At 38.1% G+C, this 23,495-nt stretch overlaps 1 protein-coding gene across 1 annotated transcript in view; it reads left to right on the top strand.

Moving 5' to 3' along the window:
- MIPOL1 (mirror-image polydactyly 1) overlaps window positions 1–23,495 on the top strand; it is a 182,985-nt gene that overhangs the window by 118,920 nt on the left and 40,570 nt on the right. Inside the window, exon 13 of the mRNA XM_053981400.1 lies at window positions 16,920–17,014. Within this exon, the coding sequence (XP_053837375.1) occupies window positions 16,920–17,014 (95 nt within the window). The remainder of the gene's footprint in view (window positions 1–16,919; window positions 17,015–23,495) is intronic.

Genomic DNA, 23,495 nt, shown 5'->3' with positions numbered 1-23,495 from the left:
GTGACGTTACTTGTTGCTGCAGTAACTTTGTTTCAATGCAGCTGTTGCCAGGTGAATTTTCTTGAGGGCTTGATTGTCACATTTACAAAGATTTTATGAGAGATCGGAAAAGTTTTTATTTGGCCAGCAGTCTTCAACTTTACATTCTCTGGAAACTGGCCTGTGCTGTCTCTAGATGTTTTATTTGAAAACAAAATACAAAAGGAAACACATTGTGTGTTGGCTCGTGGTTATGTATGGTAGGTTTTGTTAGCAAGGTAGATACCAAGAAATTGAAATATATTGGATTAAGTTCACTGGGACAGATTTGCTGTGGCCCTGGTGCAGAGGAGGTTCTCAACAGCTCAGCAGACAGAATGTGTTCAATTCATGTGTTAATTCAGATCTTAGGTCTGTTTTTCAGCTGGGAAGTGTTGCTGTAATTAGGTGGTGAGTCAAAGCTGTGTGTTACCAGGCTGCTACTGTTGCAAGACAGGGGACCAAAGTCCAGGTGCTTTCAGCTCCCTGTCAGCATGCCAGTGGCCACACAGTACACGCCCTCAGGTGCTTTTCTGCTCTCAGAGTAGGGGCTGGTGGTTAATTCTGCAGAGATACACTTCTAACTGTGACCAGTTCAGAGGCCTGAACTGGCCATCTTGACTGGAGGATTTAGGCAGCAGAGACCCTTGCTGAGTACGTGCAGTTTGAAAATTCCCTACAGTATGTCTTGGCTGAGGTGAATGAAACAATGTTCACCACCGTTTTCGTCTGTAAGGCTTCAACTTCCTGCTTGCTTCGTGGTAGTTTCTGCCATGGAAATCCATACACAGAACACCAGCTCTGAAGAATTTCCCAATTCTATCCTGAATTATCTGTCCACATTGGGTAGAAACCTTTCTTCAGATCTCTCCCTAAGGCAGAGGATCTCTGTTATTGCTCAAATTATCCTCATTGGCACAGTCTAAAACTGCATTGGTAGACCAAAGCAGAGTGAGACCAAAACTTTCCTCTGTCCCCAGTTCCCCCCGCCAACTCTTTCATGGATGACAAACAAAGGGCAAAGAGCCAAATGTTGCCTTCTGGGGGAAAACCCAGTGCAACGGCTTCAAAGTACTGCAAAAGTAGAGAGAAGCAGCTGGAGAACTAAGGAGAGAATGAAAAGCAAATGAAAAGCCATTGCTTAAAACCATTCCTTCTCCTTTTCTCATTATTTTCATCATTCTTCCAAAAGTAGGAAACTGACAACTCGACTCAGATTTCATAGTGTGCTGTGGATTCCTGATAATAGATGGGAGTATGTGTGTTGAAGGAGTCATGTTGATTTTCTTGCTATAATTACATGTTTTTTTTCTTTTGAATCTGATGTGGGAACAGAGAAGTACATTGCTTTGCTTTATCTCAAAATAAGAGTGTACACTGCAGTGTATGTTTCTTAAAATATAGCTACCATGATAGTATGATATATTTTTACTCATCCCTGTTACTGAAAAATCTGGCTAGTTAATTTTTTTATGCGTCCCTTAAAATGTTGATAGTTCCTGTTCATTTCCCCAGTGCCTACTGATGAGCCCAGAACTGATTTTCAAGCTTCCTTACTTAAAGCTCAGAGAGCAAGCTGCTTATGATGACCCAACAGAGACATAAGGGAGGTCTATGAAAGGCAGAGTATTCAATCAGGCTTAATCCCTGCTTTCAGTAAGGCAGTGTCTTTAAGTACAGACTAATTAGTGAATAGACGTGGTTGTAGGTTCTTGTAGACATATCTTTTGTTGGCTTGAGATGAACTGAGCGGCTAATAGAAATGGTTTAAAATCTCTGCTTTACTTTTCTTTGAATGCATTTAATAGGGTATCGAGACGAGAAAATATAAATCAAAGCAGGAGTAAAAGTAAATATAAACTATCTGACTACCTATGTTAGTATATTCCATTTAGATAGTATATCCATTTAGATATTGGGACTTACACTTGTGGCTCCCAGTCCTGGCCTTCTTAAAGAACTATTCATTTTATAACCTTTGACATATAGCGCTATGAGAAAAGCGTGTGGGTTTTTTTACAGTAATGTATTATGCAAGCATTACTTTGCACTTAAATAGTATGTTAAAGTCATCAATCATAAAGTGATCGATCAAGATAAACATACTTCCCCTATTTTAGTGCTAGGGAAACTTAATTCCTAGAAGTGAAGTGAATATCCTTAGGATTTGATTACATGCCTGAGACTAGAATCTAACTCTCTAGAGGGATGGCCCCCCTCTTTAATCATTTCTTTATTGCGTATTGTATAATAAAATTTCCCAACAGGTAGGAATAGCCATCTGCACATTCCAAAGTCATTTATGGTAAAATTGAATGCAAAGAGAGGCATATGGGAAACTGAGTGGATGATGACTGACATCTAGTCATAGTCACCTGAAAGAGAAAGCATTTCTTAATCGGTAAGACATTAAAAATAAGTAGGAGGCTTAAAAATTTAGAAAAATTGTAGTGTTTTCAGGTTTTTTTCTGGTTATATTTCCCCTACTATTTGCATATTACATGACCTTGACACAATGCAGAAGCAGACATCGCAACTTACTGTTCTACTCATTTTGTAAAATTAACCATATATTCCAATAATATTCAATAACAGTACCTTGGTTATTGAAACTCATAACCTTTTTGCTGCTTTTATCACCTGTATTATCCATAGGAGATAATTACTGCAAAGCAGCTGGCTGTTGATTTTAGAGAGCATCAATTGTTCTCCTATCCCAGCTGTTGGCTAATAAGGACAGTCAACACATCTGTTTCAACAGCTGGTAATTAACAAAAGCCTAATTGCTGCAACTCTTTTAACAACAGATCTATGAAAGAGTAGGGATGTGGAGGAATATTATTTACTCTGTTCTCAGAACTTTCTGTGACCAGTTTCTTTTTCCTTTTTCTACTTTGAACACCACTGCCTTTGTCTGACACATTGAATGGCAGGACAACACAATATGGTAATCCACAGCTTAAGTTTTTCAGATCTCTGGTGCTGTTTCTTATTGCAACATTTCTTTGCGAAGTTGCAAGATGAAATGGATCAAAAGCATTTTGTGGAGTCTCATACAACGGAGATAATCTACTACAGTATGCGTATGCAATGGGGCTGCCAATACAGCAGCTTCCAAAAGAAAGTAGGTTCCCCTGTTTGTGGATGAGGTTAATAGCTCTGCACCCCTTCCCCAAAAAAAGTGTCATCATTCTGAAAGTGATGATTATTTAAGAATTCATTTACTGCTCTTCAGATGCTTTGCAAAATTTATTGTACAGTCTTTTTTCTGTCCTCTGATGACACCCACATGTTTTTTAGTTTAAAAGTAAATGGCAGGTGGCACTGCAGAGATATCTCACCATTTTATTGCTACAGAATTGGAGAGGGTTCTGCACAATGGTTGTCTAAATATCTACATTTATAGTATCAGTCATCGAACACTAATTCAAAGATGTTTCTTTTAATTAGACTTATCCTTGGGTACAGCACACATGCAATTGGAATACTTGTCACTAAATAGAGAGAATTCATGTATACAAATACAGGGAAATGTTAATCCCATTGAAGTCAACAGTGAACTTCTGTTGGCTTCAATGGGTCAGGATTTTCCCTGCAAAACCAAATTTTCTTAAAAGCTGGAGACAAATTTGGCATTCATTGTGCTGCCCATGAAAAGAAAGTATTCAAGCATTAATGGATCTGTGGCTGAAGTATTATGCAAGTCAGGCATGTATTACAGATTGTGTGAAAGACTTGAGTAAATAAAAATTTCTAAGAAATAGCATTTAAAGTGGTATTTTGAAGTGATAAACTGATGATGAAAATTGTGATTCTTTGGTAAAAGTTAGTCAAGATCACTTGATTAAACTTGCCTTACTAACATTTCAGTTGGCAAATATTTCTGTACACTGAGTTCTTAATTGTCTGCTGGGTATGTTGAAAGGTATAAAAGAAATTCTGCTCAAGTGCTTGCCATTGACAGAATACAGATTGCATAATTAAAAATATTCTGGCAAGACGAGTTTAGTTCAACAGGTGTTCAAGTTGAGAAATGTCTACTAGATGCAGTGAAAAAGTAGAATATATACTTTGAATGAATAAAAACAAAAGCATTGGCTAAAATTTTAAGATAGTAACACAGACAAGTGTTTACTGTCTGGGTTTATCATGAAGAATTTTTGTACACAACAATCTTTGTGGATCAAAATTAATTTTTCAGTGTTGCACAAATAAGAAGAAAGAAATAAACATTCTGTATTAGATTATACTGTGGAAAATTGCTGGAAGATTTGATAGTCGAGAAAAATGTTTATCTTTTCAGTGGATTATATTATTTTATATCACAAGTTAACAATTTTTAAGAAAATTATCATTGGTAATGTATCCCTTTTCCCATTCACTTTTTGCCCAATGCAAAGGTCTACTAGAATCTAACTGAATAGATATGCAGTAGAAGGTAATATGATACAAAAAATTCATAAATAGATTTTTAACAGAAAGGAGCAGATATCTGTAGTATCAGAACATACTTTTGAGTCCTGAGTGAAGGTAACTCACCTGTTTCGACAGATCTCTCCAACAGTATAACATCCATAACAAGCCATGGATGGATCCATTGCCTGCTGATTTGATAGGAAAGTGCCCTCTATTGAATTTTCTCCTGTACTACTTTCAGACAAATGTTTCCTATGAAGACTTAAATGTATGTTCTCACAAACACTTCTATTTGCTTTTCTTACTTCAAATCCTTACTCTGAGCTCTACTTAGGTAGAAAGCATTGCTGTAAAATTGCTGTGGAGAAAGCAAGATTCAGGGAGTTGTTCTGTTTGGAATCAACTGCTCAGACTCAATATGACTGATCCCTTTTACACAGCTAGCATTGCAACAATAGAGACTGAAACTGTTCTAAACTATCTATTGAGGATGCTTGTTTCACAGGAGACATGATGGTGCCTTGTTCACAGTGTCTCAGAAATTCATGGTCGCTCCAGTTGCACAAGTAGCTCAAGGTCATGAAGCCTACAGCCAGCCTCAAGTGCAGGCATGGAGCTCCTGTCTTTTTCCCAACACTGCTAGGCATGACATAATCCAGCTGGAGAAAGAACTCAAATTGTCTTGCTACATTGTTTGGTAAGAACTTCAGATATCAAATGAGAAGCACTAACAGACTTGCATTTGAGAATGTCTTAGTATTTATGCTCTGGATATGTCAGTGTGGGGCATACTCATGGATTCTTTCTTATTCCTAAATTTCCTGGTAACAGATACTTTTATTCAATAATTGTTTTTTTCTTTTCTTAGCTGTAACAATTGCTTTTGAACTCAGCACTTTGATTCTGTGTTTCTTTGTATACAGAATTAGGAGATAAATTTGAGTGTGTATACCTGTTAATCATAAGGTGAAGACCACAAGGTGAAGTAATAAACTTTAACTCTCAATCTCTTGCCTACCTTTCCTTCCGAATCCTGGAAGAGTAATATGATGTAACTGGGCCAATTAATATTTATAGTCCTCTTCAGACTCTTGGTTTTTATGAAATAATTTTAGTTAAAGTCTGATAATGTGATTAGACACTGCTGCCTTCTGTGGTAGTACTGTCTGTCAGGAGGTAACAGTCATTCTGTCTCTTCATGTGAAAGGTTTTATTTTGGAGAGTATTGTCATTTAGCATCTGTTTTAAGCTTTGAAGCATAAATTGTTAATTCCTTTTTCCATAAACTTACTGCCTTGCATGCTGGTTTTTCCCCTCTTACAAAGAATGAATTATTTCAATGACATATTTTCTTATGGAAAGAGCTTTGTGAAATGTTGCAGAGTGTCTCAGCTGGACTGTTTCTGTTGGACTGGTGTCACACTGAAATCAGAGGTGACAAGGGCAACTAAGTTCAAGCAGCAGTGAAATGACATCTTCAATGGCTGGTCAAAGCCAAGGACTTTACTATAGGGAAGAGTCTGCAGTAGAGGTTGAGTGATGAAGAAAGGTTAGAAAGATTTGGCTTTGATTTGAGAAAGAATTACTCCTGCATCCTTGAAATGGAGATGTGGGTGACACCTGTTTAACAGCTGAGTGCCTCACCAGCTTACTGGGAATGAGAGAAAGTCAGATTTATCAACATTAATCAAGTTTATTAAGCTCTTATTAGTTGACAAAGCCAGTTATCTGAACCTAGACTAGTAACAAAAATAGGATCAGGGCATGGACTTGCACAATGACAAGCAACCATTCATGCATTCTTTTAGAGAACTCCCTGGCAAGGTTTTAACCCGCTCTCCCAGATTATGCTTTTGGAATATACTGTGTGCTAGGGCCTATGGCCTTTTGACAGTCTGGTGTTAGCAACCCTTCCTTTTAGGAAGGTGAATTGAAGAGAACTTTTGACCATTTTTTAAGATGAGTAAAGTCAGCCAGTAGATCTCAAGGTCGGAACATAGTTTCTGGTCTGTTCTTTTTAGCAATAGAGAGTTGGGTGCTGTGGTTAATTTGGGGTCTGTTAGTGGAGCCTCAAAAATGTGCCAGATGGAGAGCCCTGAGAGCACACAGTTTCTGGCTGCTGCACAGATAAAACATGTCTGGCTGTAATATGAACTTTTTTTCTGTTATTCTGCCAGTTCAGTTCCTCCCCAAACTGGATAAGACACTTTTGGGGCTGAGAGTAAAGTTTTTATTGAATAGGGTCTTTGTTACCACAAAGCTTCTGAGACAACATGACATTACCTTTTGGATCATGTGCTGACAATTTGCTGTTTGTGGCAGATACTGACTTCAAATCGTCGGTGGCCAAAGTTTGTGGACAATGGGTTTATCATGGGTGCTGACATTTGAAGCCTTTCCAGAGTAACCTGCCAGTAGGATTCAGACACCACCTGGAAGGTTTCTTCAGCTCGCTTCAGCTTACACAGTTGTTTCCTTCTTGATTTTCCCTAAGAAGATTGCTGTGGCCAGTAAAGTTTCATGTATAGTGCAATCATCTTCTTGTATGAAGTCAGGCCTCTCAGAGTTGAGGGAAACATGCCTATTATTCAAGTAAATCAGAGATGGTTTTTATCCTTTGTTTTAAGCTTATATTTGGTAACCTGATATGTCTTAAAGGGATGTATCTGTTTTCCAGTCCAGTTACCTATGGAGCCACAAAGAGGTACATGGTTACACCATGCCCAAAACAATATCCTTTATTTTACCTTCAAATAAGACAAGTTTCTCTGTATTGCTGATGTTTTCCCATGGTTTATTTGAATTTGCATTTTCCAAATGGATTTTTAGATGAGAAAAAAGTTTGTGGTGTCACCAAGGTCAAACCTGAATTACAGAACATGAAGTAATGTTTCCTTTCCACAGGTCCACAGCTGTAAATGGTATTTAATCTGAGAAGTAAAGAAATTAATTTACATGTGTTATTTTCATATAGATTGTAAAGCCGTGGCTACTCTGCAGAAATTGCAGTTGTGAATGGGCTCTTCTTTCTCTATTAAAGTGTTCTTGATTGTTTTCTTTTTATGTTCTTTTCACAGTGTACATTGTGATTTAGTAGTGAGTCAAGTATCTACCTACCTGTATATAGAGTCCTATCTATTTGCTCTTTAAAGCACTCCCAGCTTGTGTTCTTAATAAAATCCCTCCTACCAAAAGGTCAGTGTTTCTGCACATGGCGTTATTTATGTGCAAAGCCCAGTCCAGCTATGAGTGTGTATTTTGGAGCTGTCATCCTCGGAAGATTTCAGGGGCCTTTTTGTCATCCACTATGGTTGTATCTTACCTAAAATAAGACTTATAGTATCATTAGGTAATTATCCATATGCACATTTGGCATGTATGATGGCATCTCTGGGGTTTTTAACCTATGTATGCAAAATAATGGAAACAATAAATGAAATCTTTACCCTGGGAAGTCAATTGCAGTTTTGTGTCAACCTCACTATGGCAGAATTCCAAATTAATCGTCCTCACTCCCTAAATAATTCTTTAAAATAAAATGCTTCCATGTATTAGTCTCACACTCTTATCACATGCCTTGGATTGTCCTTTGAATAGGTAATTTTTCCTGAAATTTTCAGTATATCCGTATACTGCTTGGGAAAAGTATAGCATATTACAGAATAATACTGCAGATGATGAAGAAAATTTGTCTCATAATATCTAAGGTTAGATGAGCAAATCCTTAATTCTCACTGAAATTTATCATGAGCATTTCATATAGATACTTTCTTACATAATGTGGTAATTGATGAATTATGGAATCATAGGTTGGAAGGGACTTTGAAGGTCATCTAAGTCCAATCCATCTGCTATGAGCAGAGACACCTTTCACTAGGCCAGGTTGCTCAGAGCTCCTTCCAGCTTGCCTTGAACACCTCCAGGGATGGGCCCACTTCTGTGGGCAAATCTGCCTGTAATATGTGCTTGTAAAAGAGCAAACTGCTTGTTAAATACTGCTGGTACAGTGAGCTTCTTCCCAATGTGGGGTGACCACGTAGTACAAGAATAAGGCATCACATGTCAGGCATAATTATATTGTTTGCTTTTATTGTAATAAAATTAACCAGATACATATCTAGTCTCTGCAAAATTGCTATTGTATTCTTTTCTTTCTCAGAGCAGTAAGAAGGTATTTGGTGATTTTTTTTTTTTCTTCTAATTGCACAATCTGTGTAGAATTTGTTGTGACCTGTTGCTAATGTCCCAGTCACAACAGGATCTCTTAGAAATGAGCAACCACGCAAGCAATGTTCATCTGGTATGATAATGTATTCTCACTGGGGAATTTGTTGTGATAGAGACAAGAGTCTGAATGTCAGATAGTGATACCTCTTACAAGTCTTCCAAAAAACTCCTTTAAAATATTAAATTAGGGATAGCATAAAGGCTGAGTTGAGGAAAGTGACATAAGATAGACGTGAAGCACAACACTTTTTGAAAATGACAATTCCATTTCTTCTCTTAAAAAGAAGATTTCAGGGTTACATTTTTTTTATTCCAATAAGAGAAAACATTAATATATTCTTTGTAAGGTAAATGAAAATCATACAGGATAAAAAGCCACTATTGATGCTCTCATATCATGTATGTGAAAGCCCTTATTTCAGCTCCCTGATCCAAGTTTGGCACCCTCAAACATTTTGATGGCTGAATTCTGGAGTTCATCTTCTTTTCCATGATGTATCCCTGTTTGGATCTACTTTTCACATACTTAGCCATTTAATAAAAAAATATTTTTGTCAATTGTGGAGAGAGAAGAGAGACAATGATAGTCACCAGAAACATGGATAATTCGCATTACTTTGGAGCAGGGAAGCAGTCTCACTGGGAGGAGTCCACCAGGCTGCCCAGAGTGGGTTAATGCAAGAAGCTGGGAGTCAGCATTAGGTTTCTACATTCAAAACAAATAACCTAATCACAAGGCTGGGGAGGACTTCTCTCTTCTGTCAGAAATCCTGTCTGATAGTCCTCAGAAATACTTCCGTCTAAACCAGTGTATCTTCACAATGCAGTGAGATAATGCTTTTTATTAAAAAAAAAAAAAAAGTTTCATTACAGCTATTTATTTGGACTAACAGTAGTATTAGATTGTAGAATAAAATATTATGATTAATTGTTTCATCCTGCTGCAAACTTATAAAGGTCATGTTTGCTGTTGAGATACCTTTCCTTTGTGCCTAAAGGGTATGTCAACCGGGGTGTGGTTGTGGCAGGGTTGGTGAGGGCTGCAACTTAAAGGCTGTTAAGAGTTCCCACAATTGCCACCCTTACTCTGACATTCACACACACAGATAACCCTCAGCTGGTTCTATATTGTATTTTCTCTAGCTGTACTGATCCTCCACAGCAGTTCAGATCCATCAGGGATCAGTAATACAGTTGCTCCATTTACTCCAAGTTAAGATAGGTTTAGAAAAACTATTTTTGTTAGAAAATTGTGTGTTGAGAAACAACTTTCCATGAATTTCTCATAATTTCAGTTACTATTCCAAGCTTTTCCAGCTCAGTTTTTCTCCCAAACATTTTATTTGGCAAATATTGAAACCTACATTTCAAACTTCAGAAGTAAAACATTTAATTTTTGTATTTTAAATTTGGACTTATTATTGTTAATTATGTATTTCATGATGTGACAATATTTTCTAACAACTACTATAGTAAGTTCTAATTTTACCTTTTAATTTTTAAAATTGTAGAAGCCAGCTGATACTTAAATGCAATTTGAAACATTTTATCTAATTTTCTAGGTCAATGTGTCCCCTTTCTGTATTATAATGAAAAAATTTGACGCTTCAGCACAGTGATTAAAAAAAAAAAAAAAGAGATTGCTTAGTGTGTTATCAGAGTGCTAACCATTTTCAGTCCTCTTGTTAGCTGGAGTCTTTTTCTTGACCCTGAAAACCTCTGATCCCCTAATTAATGAGACAAGTGCTTATATTCTTTTCTAGATCAAAGCATTACCTACTTGTATTGTTGGTGAAACAGTTTGATATGTTGACACTTTGATACAGAAAATAAGATGAGCTGTTGTAATCTGCACTAAGTAGCAGCTGCTAATGTAAAAATAACAGAACGGTTAGAAGTTGGATCTCATATGTGTCACAACATGACCTGCCCTATCAGGCAGTATTTATTTCTCTTGACATGATGTGTTAGATGTAAAAGCATTAAAAATAGCGTAAGATTAAGATATTTCTTCAGTTTAATTTTTTTTTACAGAGTTGGGTTTTTTTTTTGCATGTTCATTCTAATTCAGAATGAAAGAAACCTTTATTTGCCTTCCCAATCTCCTGCTGCCCTGAGAAGACACCTGATCTCTTCCTATCCAGCTAGCCTGCTAATATCAGCAGAAACATACTTCTTCCTCACAAGAAGTGGGAGCAATTCTCTGTTGTCTGTTTGAGGCTAGATTCCATTTCAGATTCCAGATAACGTAGTGCCTAGAGTGGAAAGACTGCCATTTTCCCCCTTTACTGTCATTTCCCTCCTTTTCCCCTTTGCAGCTCTACCAATGTAAATGACTGAGACCATAAATTGTAGAAATTAACTTGGAGACTCCTCAGATTTCTCACTTCTAATCCACAAAGGAATATCCTTTGTCAGTAGAAAGCAAGATGTTGGTAGTGACTACTGCTGAGTGAAGGAATACTTGTGCTTTATCATGTATCTCGGTCAAGCCATGGGAAATTGTACTGGGTAGAGAGGGTGCCCATTCTAACTGCGTCAGTTAATATTTCCATGCAAATAAAGTACAAATAAGTTGTCCACAAGAAGGGTACTTGTTAAGCAAGGAAGTTAGGTCTTAGAAAACAGGAGATACAGGGACAAATGAAAATTGCCTGAGGTTAAGCTAAATTTGCCCTTGGAAAGGAAATTGACACAAACAATAGCGTAACAACTGAAATGAGAGCAAGGAAAGAGGAAATATGCCACTGGTCTGAGAATGGCGTGGAGATCAGGGGTAATTCTGGATTAGGTCTGAAAGCGTGCGATTTTAATTTTTGTTTCCCTCAGCATTGGACAATGAAGATGCCAGCTGTGAGGACAAGGGATAAGAGAAGTGAATGTATGCAAATGGAATACATGGCAGCAGTTCAATATATCGTTGTGCTTGCATTGGGTTAATGAATGGATTCCATCCCGAGTTCTGAAAGAGCTGGTACCTGAAATTCCAGGAATGATAGTAAAGTTCTTGAAGAAATCTTATGAGGCTGTGTGCAGTGTAATATGACAGGGAATTAGCAGAGAGAGCATCTATATTTAGAAGGTAAAAAAAATGTAATTTAGACAACTGTAGACCAGTTAGTCTTTATGGTGAGACTTCAGAGTAAGTTTGGAAGGAAAATATTTTTAAAGCATGGACCCATCAAGAGTGAATTGAAGTACAGTTTTCACACAAGAATGATCATGTAAGAATTCTTCTTTGATTTGATAACTGGTTATTTAGACAAGGAAACTTTTTTAATTATAACCTGACACATAAGCTTATAGGTTGTGCCATATGAAAAATTATTAATTACAGTGGGGAATGCATATATTGTTATTTTACAAGCAGGCACAAGCTTAATGTGGGAAATGCTGCTTGCTGCTCGCTGGGTTCACCCAGCGTCTCTTCTTTGGAAGAATGGGCACATTTAGCTCATGTCTGTCTGCAAAATGTCATGTACCCATGAAGGAGATGAGGGATTAGTCAAAGGCAATAAGGAACTAGTTAGCAGGAAGGCAGCAGCAAACAGCTTTAAAGGAAGAAATGTTAAGGTCCAAGGATTTCACTAGTGGAATTTCTCTCCAATTTCTTACCATCTGGTGCTGAACCAGTTTTCTTTAATGCTGTCATTGAGAACCTTTGGCATGAAGAGCAGCAGTGTGCCAACAAAATTGCTTGATGATACAGCTGGGAGTTGTTTTTAATAAGGCATGGACATATTATTAATACAAAGCAGGTTCAAGCTGTCTTGCAGAAAGATTGGGATGGCCTCAAGTAATGGAAAAACAAAAGCAGTGGGGTGGAATTTTGGTGCCAAGTGTAAGGTATTATCTTTTCAGGATGAATAAGAGTTTCCACTGTCAACTGGGTAATACCAATGTGCAGGAGGACAGGCTGAAGGGTGACTGGGAGCAAAAAGAGTACAAGAATGTGTCAGGTAAGAGGTTTCCACTGGCAGGAGTACAGAGTACTGTGGAGAGATGCATTCAAATTGGTCAGGGTAATGAAGACCCTGCTTAGTGAGAGGTAACAGAAAAGGCTGTTTGTTTAGCCTATCTCAGAAAAGAGAAATAAATGCTTATTATAAAAATATATATATATATATATATATGAATATATATGTTGTCTATAAATGCATGAAAAAATAAATCAATTAAAAATAAAGCTATGAAACTATTAGTCAAGTTAATTGGATTTTTTTTCTTTCTACTGGATATTAAAAAGTCTTACAAAAGCCATCTCTCGCACGAAGGTGAGGTTCCAGAGAGAACCTGACAGCATAGGAGGCTGTGTGTTCTTACCTCTTTCAATTTAGATTAGAGTTGAGGGTGCTCATGTTTGCCCTAGAGGAATTAGGAAAAGATAAAAACTAGTTTTACCCTCTGTTTTCCTTTGCTTATGTCTTGTATTTTTCCAGACTTTGTGGTAAGAAAACACGTGACATTGTTCCTTTAAATGTTTTGAAACAAAAGCAACAGCAAAAAAATCAGTACCAAGATTTTCTTTAGTTGAGATCAGCTATTTTTGGTTTGATAGGCAGCAATTAGATTTTATATTTAATTGGAAAATTTAAATTTTCACCAAATAACTGCTAAAATGCAAAACGGGAAAATAAAGAAATAACAATTCTCCTTTGCAGGAAGGTGGATGGGGGAAAGAGAATGGGAAAGGATCTATCCACATTAAACCAAATATGAAAGTAGGAACTTCTGGACAAAATAAAATCTTCAGAAATATTTTTCACAGGTCAGAATAGCCTTCCAGTGTTAAAAAGGAGCTTTGCTGAGAGTGACACCTATACCCAAAGGTCACCAAGCTCACCTCTAAAGTGACCTTTTTATGGGAAACCGCCACTAGAGGAACCTGCGTGTAATTCTTCTTCTTGCTTCTTCTTTACCCTACCTTCCAAATCAATTTAATCAAAACAAATCAATTTCTGTGAAAAGTTCTGATTTCCACAGCTTGACATTTTCCAGAGGAACAATGTTTTGTTAAAAAGTTCTCAAGCAGCTATTGTTATTACTAGAGGTGAGCTCATGCAGGATTTCTGCCATATGCACTATGGATGGATTTCAATATACATTTAGGAGTCTTCCAAATTCTTTATAGTAAAGCAGATGCCATTATTTTAGTTAGCAATTTAACTTTATGATGAGCACTGTTTAGCTTTCCTTCTAGAGAAGGAAGACATCTCTGCCTTGGGAGGATATTTGACTCCTTTATTTGTGTTTACCACCTTTCAGGCCTGTGAACAATGGGTCATTTTGTCGCATGGCTGCATGCTGTGCACAGAGACTCTTGTGCTTGGATTTTTGTTGGTCTCATGAAGCTTCCTAGTATCAACTCCACTGGAAGTTACTGAGGAGGCTAACAAATGACTATTTTTCTTCCGTTCACTTTTTGTAGCTCTTGAGTTGTTTTTTTTTTAAATCCAAAGAACCTGATTCTGCTGATATTTTTATTGGTACAAACCCAGATGCAAAGCCAGTCAAATCAGTGCAGTTTTGTCTGCTGAAAAACTGACATAAATAATAGTCTTAAGACTCTAGTGCCTCTGACTCTTGTCCTGAACGGCAAGTGGAACATTAGGTGTATTTTTATGATAGTTCTCCAAAGAGCCTAGCCGTTAATCTCTCTGAGTAGGTGTGTCAGCTGCAAACATTTCCTTCCAGTCTACCATTTCAATCACACTTCACAGTACACTGAAAATTGGCAAGGATGTTAATTACTGGCCTGTAGAACAAACCACCTACTTTGATTCAAGTGTGTTTTCCAATTTTAAGAATGTTGTTTCACCTACAGAACAGTATAATTACAGAAAATAGCTTGGTTTGGCTAACATCTTGTGTTCTGTGAGTTCTGCTTGCAAGGCAGCAAGCTACACCAGGCAAGAGGCTCACCTGCAGAGGATTTTAACCTCTTTCTGACAGAAGTTAGGGCTTGCCAGCATGCAGTGCATTGTTTTCAGTATCAGAAGCTCAAAACCACTGTCACTCAGATGTTAAACATTAACGCTTTCTGCTTTTAAAGCTGAAGGAACGCCCCCCATATAGTAAGAAAGTTTTTATTCACCAGGGAACTTCCTGTTAAAACTTTATGGATGTCTCTCACAGGCGCAGTTACAGCAGTGGGTCCTGTACCTGGGCAGTGCAAAACCCTGGGTGCAACATGACCCACTGAGCAGCACGGTTCAGAGACTGCTTGTGTAGCTGCATTTGTGCAATGCAGTATTCAATAAAATTTGCCAGGAATCAGCCAAGTATCCAGGACATGATTAATCAACCAGCAGAATGAATTGCCCATAGATGACTGGGAGTTGACAGTAAACAGTAAAACACCTGCCTTGAAAACTTACAGCCTTAAGAGACAAACAGGAAACAGAAGCAAGTGGGAGCCCTGTTTTAGGAGAGAGATTTTGAGGCATACAGGCAGAGTCGTTCATGATTATACAGGGAGTTTGGCAGACTTAGAGGCTGAACTATGTGCATTTCCCTTCATGGGTTTGTAGCTCATATAACAGGTCTTTAATTTACCAAGAAACTTTTCCGCAACACTGTCCTGAAGAGTTGGCAGAATCCACAGTTGGCATTTCTCACACATGTGCCTCTTGGTTAAGGGCCCTACAATTTGTACAATTAATAACTTACACCATGAATTAAAAACATTGGAAAACAGCCCAATGCTCAGGCTCATGTGTCAAGGAATTGCTGTGGAAGCCTGATCTTATTTGTTGTTACAATAATAAATCACCCACTGATTTATTTATATGGTACCTGGGCCCTCAAGGCAGTCCTGCAGTGCTATTGAAACTGGACTTTTAAAATTAATGGTGATTAAGCTATAGACCCATATTAAATGTGCATGAATACTTATTTCTCCCTACCTCCTCTTTAACTGTAAGGCCTGTTGGGGCTGGCTACCTTCCTGACTTACAAGCCACATGCTGCAATTTCCATTATGGTCATGAGTCACACTCCCTTCAGTGTGAATCAAGGATGGGAGGGGGAGTGTCCCGTGGGGTTCACAGATGGGAGATGATGGTGATTGCTCAAGGATTCCTCACCCCTCTATAAACCAGATCCTGGGTAAGAATGCACCCAGATCCCAGCATGTGTCTCGGTGCCAGTCTCTGCAGTCCCTGCTGGCTCATTGCCTGCCACTGCTCAGGGTCCTGGTTATCCAGCAGCTCTTCTGCTGCTAACATCAGCCAGGGGCTGCTACATGGGAACTGCCCTTAACAGCCAGGGAACCAGGTGCAGAACAGAGTCATGGGTCAGTAGTTCATGGCCAAGGGCCTTGCTTCACTTTCTATATGTTGGTCAACAGTTTTGCAGTATAGCAACACATATATATCATATGAAATATGTTTGCTGATAACCACTTGGCTGAACTGAAGAGTTCTAACCTTAGGTATTCAAAAAACTTACATGGGAGAAGCCATTCAAAACATGATTCTGCTAGGGAAAAAAAAAAATTCAATGCTAGAAAAAAAGAAAGAATATTTCATAAGAATTAAATAGGCTGGGGTAATGCTCGTTTGCTTCCTGGTAGCTGGTACAGTGCTGTGCTTTAGATTCAGTATGCAAATAATGTTGATAACTGAGGTTTTAGATGTTGCTAAGTGGTGCTTGTCCCAAGTCAAGGACTTTCTATGTGTCCTGCACTGGCAGTGAGGAGGTACACAAGAAGCTGGGAGGGAGCATGGCCAGGACAACTGACCAAAGTGGCCAAAGGGACATTCTGTGTGATAAAACATCACGCCCACTATATAAAATGGGGGGAGTTAGCAAGAAAGGGTGTGATCATGGCTCAGGGACGGGCTTGGCATTAGTCAGCAGGTGGTGAACAGTTGTATTGTGCATCACTTGCCTGTCTTGGGATTTATCTCCCTCTGTCCCCCTCCTTTTTATTACAATTAATCATATTAGTATCATTATTGTTATTATCATTTACTTTGTTTCAATTATTTAACTGTTCTTATCTCAATCAACAAGTTTGATTTTCTTTCCTGATTCTCCTCACCATGCCATCAGTGGGAGGACAGGGAAGTGACCAAGCAGCTGCATGGTACTTAGTTCCTGGCTGGGGTTAAACCACACCACTATGTTACATACAACAGTGTAACTCTATGTGTGCAATCATATAATGGTTGAAATTATTGCACAGATTGAGGTGTTTTCAAAAAAAAAATGGATATTCTGAATGAATTGGTTATTGGTTGTTTATCATTTCACAGGCAGAATTGATAGCTTTGCAACAAGAAAAGGAAGCTGCTCTTCAACACTGCAAAAAACTCGAAGAAGAAATCCAAACATTGCGTGTATATTACAGGTAAAATGATTGATTCTAATACGAATGAGTGACTCATAGGGGAAATTTTCTGTGCGATGTCTGACTGAGTGAGGAAATGGCCTTATCAAACAGGTATTTGTTGGAAAAATGTGAATACATCAATGAATCAAAGCCTGCATTTCTGCTTTACTGCTCACCAACCATCTCTTTGAAATAGGAGTCCCTTTCTTATAGCCTGAATTTTGTATTAGTTTCTTCTAAGGGAAGTGAAAAGTTGGTGGTTGATTTTTGCACTAAAAAGCTGTGCTATGGCAATGTGATCACTTAAAAACACATGGACAAAAGAACCAGATTGCATAAATGCTTGTTTCTTCCCTGATTGTTTACACATACCTAACTTAGTCAATATAGATTTTAAAGTAATAAATCTGTAATTCTAAAATACTGGTTTCTTCTTCAACCCCAATATATGTGCCTTTTAATTCCTTATGTTCTGTAGCAGTATGGAGAATGAGAGAAATACCCATTCTCATTCATTTAGGTGGGCTGCACTGAACATTTGCATGGATCAGTGGGTTTTAGTCCCTTAGGAAAAGCTCTGTGTGGTCTAGTGAAGGAGTTAGGTTGTTTTATGGAGTGATGTTGGGTTACAGCTCTCATTTCATCCTGACCTCCTGTGTGAGAGGGGATACAGAGCTGCCAGCAGGTTAAAGGCAGGAGAATTGGCATCAACACAGCTGAAAATTGTGAATCTGAAGGCTGAATGTCTGTGATGAGGGATGTGGGCTACAGAGGTAAATAATAAATATAGTGTGAATACTAGACTCATTGGAAATAAAGAGGACTAGTTATTTATGTCTAAAAAGCATTTGCAATAGCAGAACTGTGTGTGTTTTCAGTGTTTCAGCATTCAAAAGTGAAAAATACTCAGGTTTCTAGAGGTTTTTCAAGCTTCCCCTTCTCATTAAGTTTATTAAAACCTTGGAGGGAAGTTTCAAAAACAACTTTTGTTCCTAAATCTCATAGGCATTTATTTAAAGCCTGTTAATAGTGAATAGAAACCCCAAGCAATTTGTGATTATTGCACTTAATTAATTTGGTCAGCATTTAGTGTGTGCACAAATTATGGTATGATTTACCAAGCTAGAAAGAATTTATTATGGTGCCCTTATTACTCATTTAAAAGGGGTTGATTTTTTTTTTTAATAATTTAATAGTGAAATGCTTTTTTTAATTGATATTTTAGAAATTAGGAATTTGCTTGTGTTTGTCTATGCACATTGTAGGAGACTTTTCAATGATTTTTGAGTCACATTTTTGGCATAGCCTATCAAGTTTGCACTAACATACGATGTTTAACAAGTATAGTAGGCAGCAAGAGCCATTTACTTGTGTAAATGCTTTAGATCCCAGGAACATTAACAATAATGACTTGCAGGAATCAGCATTAGAATGTACCATGTTATTAACTTACAGCTCTTAATTGGAACAGTCAAAATTTCACTGTAAGTTGGCTGACAGCGTTTGCAAAATCTATCCAGAAGGTGTGGGAATGCTCACCTGATTATCCCCTGGGGCAAGAACTATTGTATCACTACTGATTTATACAAGTTATAACATCTAAAGTAGAAGATTTTATCTCCTGCCTACCTCACTGTTCTAGAGGCTAATGTGTTCCAAAGTGGATCCACAGAGAGACTGATTGAGGATGGCAGGGACCTCTGGAGGTCATCTTGTCCAATTCTGCTCAGGCAGGGCCACTGAGACCTGGTTGCCCAGGTCCATGTCCAGAGGGGTTTTTAATGTCTTTAAGTATGGAGATTCCACAACCTCTCTGTTTGGAAACACTGTCTTAAATATACAAAGACATGACTTGAAAAGCCAGAGGCCACCTGGAGCTGAACTTGCAAGGGTTGTAAAAGGCAGCAAGGACTCCTATAAGTGCATAAGCAGCAACATTTAATTTCTCAGGCCTGTCTTTTGACTTGATTAGGAATTAATTGCACCATTATGAGGATTCTTATGAACTTCTTGGCATTTTGGTTACAGTTTCCTTTAAGTTACATGAACATCTGCAGCCCTTGCCATCCAACAGTGTGACAATACTTTAAACACATGCCAAATAAGACAGAAAAGAATATATGCCACATGTTCATGAAGGTTTGGGAGCTGTACCAGGCCAAGAGTGGGATGGCCACAGTAATTATGAATGACAAGGTAGACAGTGCATTTCCCAAGCCATCCCAAATGAATGAAAATTTTCACTCTGTTTTGTATGTGGAAGGGACGCATGTATAGATGTCTGCTGGGTATTTTTATTTCCTCATAGTGCTTGCCATGCTATGGTAGTCTAGAATAAGCTCTGGGAGTGGTTTTAGACAGTCTGTTTTGAACTGAGGGGGAAGGTTGCAGCTTTGAACCAAGTGAGTTAGCTATGATTTGCTGTTCAAGGCTGCATTCCCTGGAGTTACTTCTCTTTTTGGATTGCATAATTCCCCAGTGAGCAAAATATAGGCTTCCACACATGTTCCAGTCTTCATGAGAACTGTAAAACTGCAATGTGACAATGCTGGGTGCACATTCCCTTCACCTACTGCTCTCTCATGTCTTCGCCAGATTCTTACACTTTCTGTCTTAAGCCCCAGCATGGCAGGGGCTTAAGAATTTTGGTTCATTTGGTGACTTCTCCTTTTGCTCTTAGGTCTTCCCTGGTCTTACAAAAAGCATTTTTCCTACTTTATGTTCTTTCTCCTTTTTTTAACTGAGAATTCTGAGTCATGCTTTAAGAATGGTACTCCCCAGTTTAGTGGTCCTACTGAGACTCTCCAAACCACTCTCTCATTCCCCCCTTCTCCCTCCTGCTTCTCTGCAACAGGATGGAAAAGAGAATTGGAGACACAAAAGGTGAAGATCAGGAGTTGAGATAAGAATAATTTACTGGAAACAGCAATGAGACAAGAAAATCAACAGTAACAGCTATAATATTAATTTTAAAAGCGTACAAAAGAGAGAGAGTGATTCACATGCACAATTCTCACCCCAACCCAACCACAGCCACGCTATCCCAATGGGAAGGAGCCCCTTCTCCCCAGAAAAGACTCCCTTCTCCCCAGCACTGGAAAATGTCATGAGGTGGTATAGAACATCCTCTGGGTCGTAGCCATGCTCCCTCCTGGCTACTGCAGAAACTTACCCTGTGCTGGCCAGAACCAGGACACTACATCGTCCTTTGACTTAGAAGAAGCAAATTTAAGAAAAGAAAAACAAATGAGCAAACAAAACAAAACAAAAAACCCAACAACAACAAAGAAAACAGAAAAACCTAGAGGCTCACATTAAAGCATACATGTGATACCTACATCACTTGTACTTGTGACTTAACACACACTTCAAGGATTTGGTCACAAAAGTAACGACTGTGTATGTATATTAACTATTTTGGATGCATACCTGTGTAAGCAGTGACATTAAAATGTGCATTTTTATACCAATCTGACTTTCACTAACATTAGTATAATCCAGGAAAAGCAAAGTCTCATTTTGTCATACAAAATCGGAGGAAAGATACTTAGGTCCAGAATATCTGTATGTGTGTAGTAAGTACACACAGGCATGCCTAAAGGAGGGAAACAAGTGGAGACCTTCGGGAGGTGGGGGGGGAATCCCCTTTTATTTTCTCCAGAGGAAAGATTCTTGGTATATAGAATACTGCATCCAGTTTTAGGTCCTCAGTAAAAGTAAGACATCTATAAATTGGAGAAAGTTTGACAGAGGGCAGTTGGTACAGTCAGGAAGCCATAGCATTTGTAATGTAAAGAGAGACCAAGGGTACTGCTCTTGTACAGCCTGGGAAAGAAAAAGTATTCCTTTCTTTGTTGGCTCCAGGGAGACCTAATGGCAGCCTAACAGAGTCTGTGTAGAGGTTGTCAAGAAAGGCGACCTCTTCACAGTGCTCCATGACAACAGGGTGAGAAACAACTGACTTGAATTGAAACAAGAGCATTTCAGACAGGTTCCAAGGAAAAACTTTTTCCACGGGGGCTGTCCATCGTTGGAACAGGTTGCCAGAGAGGTTTTACCATCTCCATCCTTGGAGATTTCTGGTGTCTAACGTGATAAAGTCATAAGCAACATGGTGTGATCTCATATTGATAACATTTTGAGAAGAAGTTAGGTTGGACTGGAGACTGCCAGTGGTCACTTCCAACCTCATTATTCTACAGTTCTCTGATCTGGTAGCTGCTGCTGCTGTTTGAAGATGTTAATTTTTTTTTCCTCCAACTGTGAAAGAAGTCTGTTTTGTAAACCACACTTCTTTTCAGGTGAAGTGAAAAGCAAATCCTAACTGAAACTGGACCTTCATGGAAAGCCATAATGGCCTAACCCAAAATTAAAATGAGCTTTTGCAGATATAATGAGGAAACAGTTATTTCCCTCTTCATTTTGACTTTCTGAAAAGAAAGCGTATCCCAGAACAATTTTAGTCTTCTTTAGAAGGGACAGAGAAGTGAAATGGAATTAAAAAGGAGAAAGAGGCTAATTCAGATACATAAGGAACAAGAAGCTGGCTACAAATAAAGTTTGGCAAGTTCTGTGCTTCTGTTTGTTCTTCTTGTGTTGTCTCTGTGTCAAGTTTCAAAAAGAAAATTGTGTTTTCTGAATGCTAACTCAAAAATACATACCAGAAATTAAAATTTGCATAACAGTTAGGAATAGCATAGAGTTTCTATCTTACTAATGTAATTGTTTCTACATAATGCTCTTTAAGCTAGAGATTAATGCAAATCACAAGATACTCAGTGACCAAAGAAGGCTATATCCAAATAACCAGTTTTGAAGTACATGGGAGAGTTAGTGCCACTACCTCTTTCTCACATACCTCTGTTGTTTGAACATCATCACAAGTTTTTATTTGCATATTTTTCAGTTATGTGATCTGTCCAATTTTATAATCAGGTTCCTTCTTCTCCTAGACTTATATGCTAAGTGTGACACCATTTGGTATGGGATATTCCTTTGGTCAGTTGGAGTCAGCTGTTCCAGCTGTGTCTCTGTCCAACTTCTTGGGCACCTGCCACCTGCTCACTGCTGGAGCAGTGTGAAAAGCCAAAGGGGCTTGACTTTGTGTGAGTACTACTCAGGAATAACTGAAACATCCATCCAAGTATTAGCAACACTTTTTTTCAACATAAACCCAAAATGTACTCCAGCTGCTATGAAGAAAATTAACTATATCCCAGTCAAAAGCAGTATAATGTTGCAAAGTAATTGAAATATGTAAGTTATGGTGAGCATGGGAGAAAAAGATGCCTTATTTTACAGTTATGTGATGGTTCTCAACAATGAAATAGATTAACTTCAGTAAGGCTCCTTGTACTAATAAGTACAATTACAAATAAGTATTTTTAGATTCAAACTTCCAGTAAATATGGGTAGTTTCTCTGCTTACAATGCCAGCAGTTTTCTTGCTCCCTAACCAGTTGTAGCACTTTATAAGTTAAAAACTATTGAAGAGATTTAACAGAATTTAAATCTACAAGTTTCAATGCTTACAGTACTTCAATTGGAATACTTGGAATTCATGTTTAAGTGGCACAAGCAAATGGTCTAAATAGCAGTTGGTTTTATGGAGGTCCATATATTTTTCCCACAAAGTCTCTTGTAAAATGACATGGAAGTTCATTTTTTTAAAGACTGAGATTGATAAATGTGAAAGTAGGAAATCAAGAAGGTTTTTTATTATTTCCCCAAATAAAGAACTTACAGACTCAGGGGCAAACTCAATTTTCATCTTAATTATAGAACTGAATCATGCTGTAACAGGAGAAATAGATGAAGAAATATATTTTGTAAGCCATTACTTCTAGTCCTGGATAAAAAGACTTTTCTATTCAAGCTTTGGATACAGTTGTTTGTATTTAATTTACTTCCATTCTATAGTTACATGACTGATGTTATGGAATATAATACTCAGATGGTGCCATTTCAACCGTGCTCCATGGACTCTGTGTATGGATATAGAATGGTGTAATTCTTGCTGTTAGAATGTTGCTTTCATTCCAATTTTAAGGGCAATTAAAAACTATAAATTATTTCTACCTAAAAAGTCAATATTCATCTTCACAGCCACTGCAGTAGCAAGTCAGAATACAATAAATAGCTTAAATAGTCAGATTCTTGTACTCTGACTGACCCATGCTCAAACATTTCAGCCTGTTTGTTCTGCCATCTCTCAGTCTTCTTCAGAATTCTCTCAGTCTAGATTTCTCTTACAATATGTAGCAGAAGATTGGGCTGCTCTAACATCCAGTTTCCCAACCCAAATGAACTGAAACCCATTTACAGAGATTAGTGAAGCTGCAACCACTAATGCAGAGTGGTGATCTCAGTCCTACCTCTATAGCAATAGCAGGCTACCTTGAGCACCTGTCCCAGCAGTTTACCTCAGAGAACTGGTCTTTTCGTACCTGTGGTTTGTTTTTTTTATCTCACTCTTTCAGTTATGGCCGTTGACTCATTT

Source organism: Vidua macroura, chromosome 6, assembly GCF_024509145.1.
Source record: "Vidua macroura isolate BioBank_ID:100142 chromosome 6, ASM2450914v1, whole genome shotgun sequence".
Lineage (NCBI taxonomy): Eukaryota > Metazoa > Chordata > Aves > Passeriformes > Viduidae > Vidua > Vidua macroura.
Note: the sequence above shows the minus strand (reverse complement) of the source record. Positions and strands in the feature narration are given on the sequence as shown.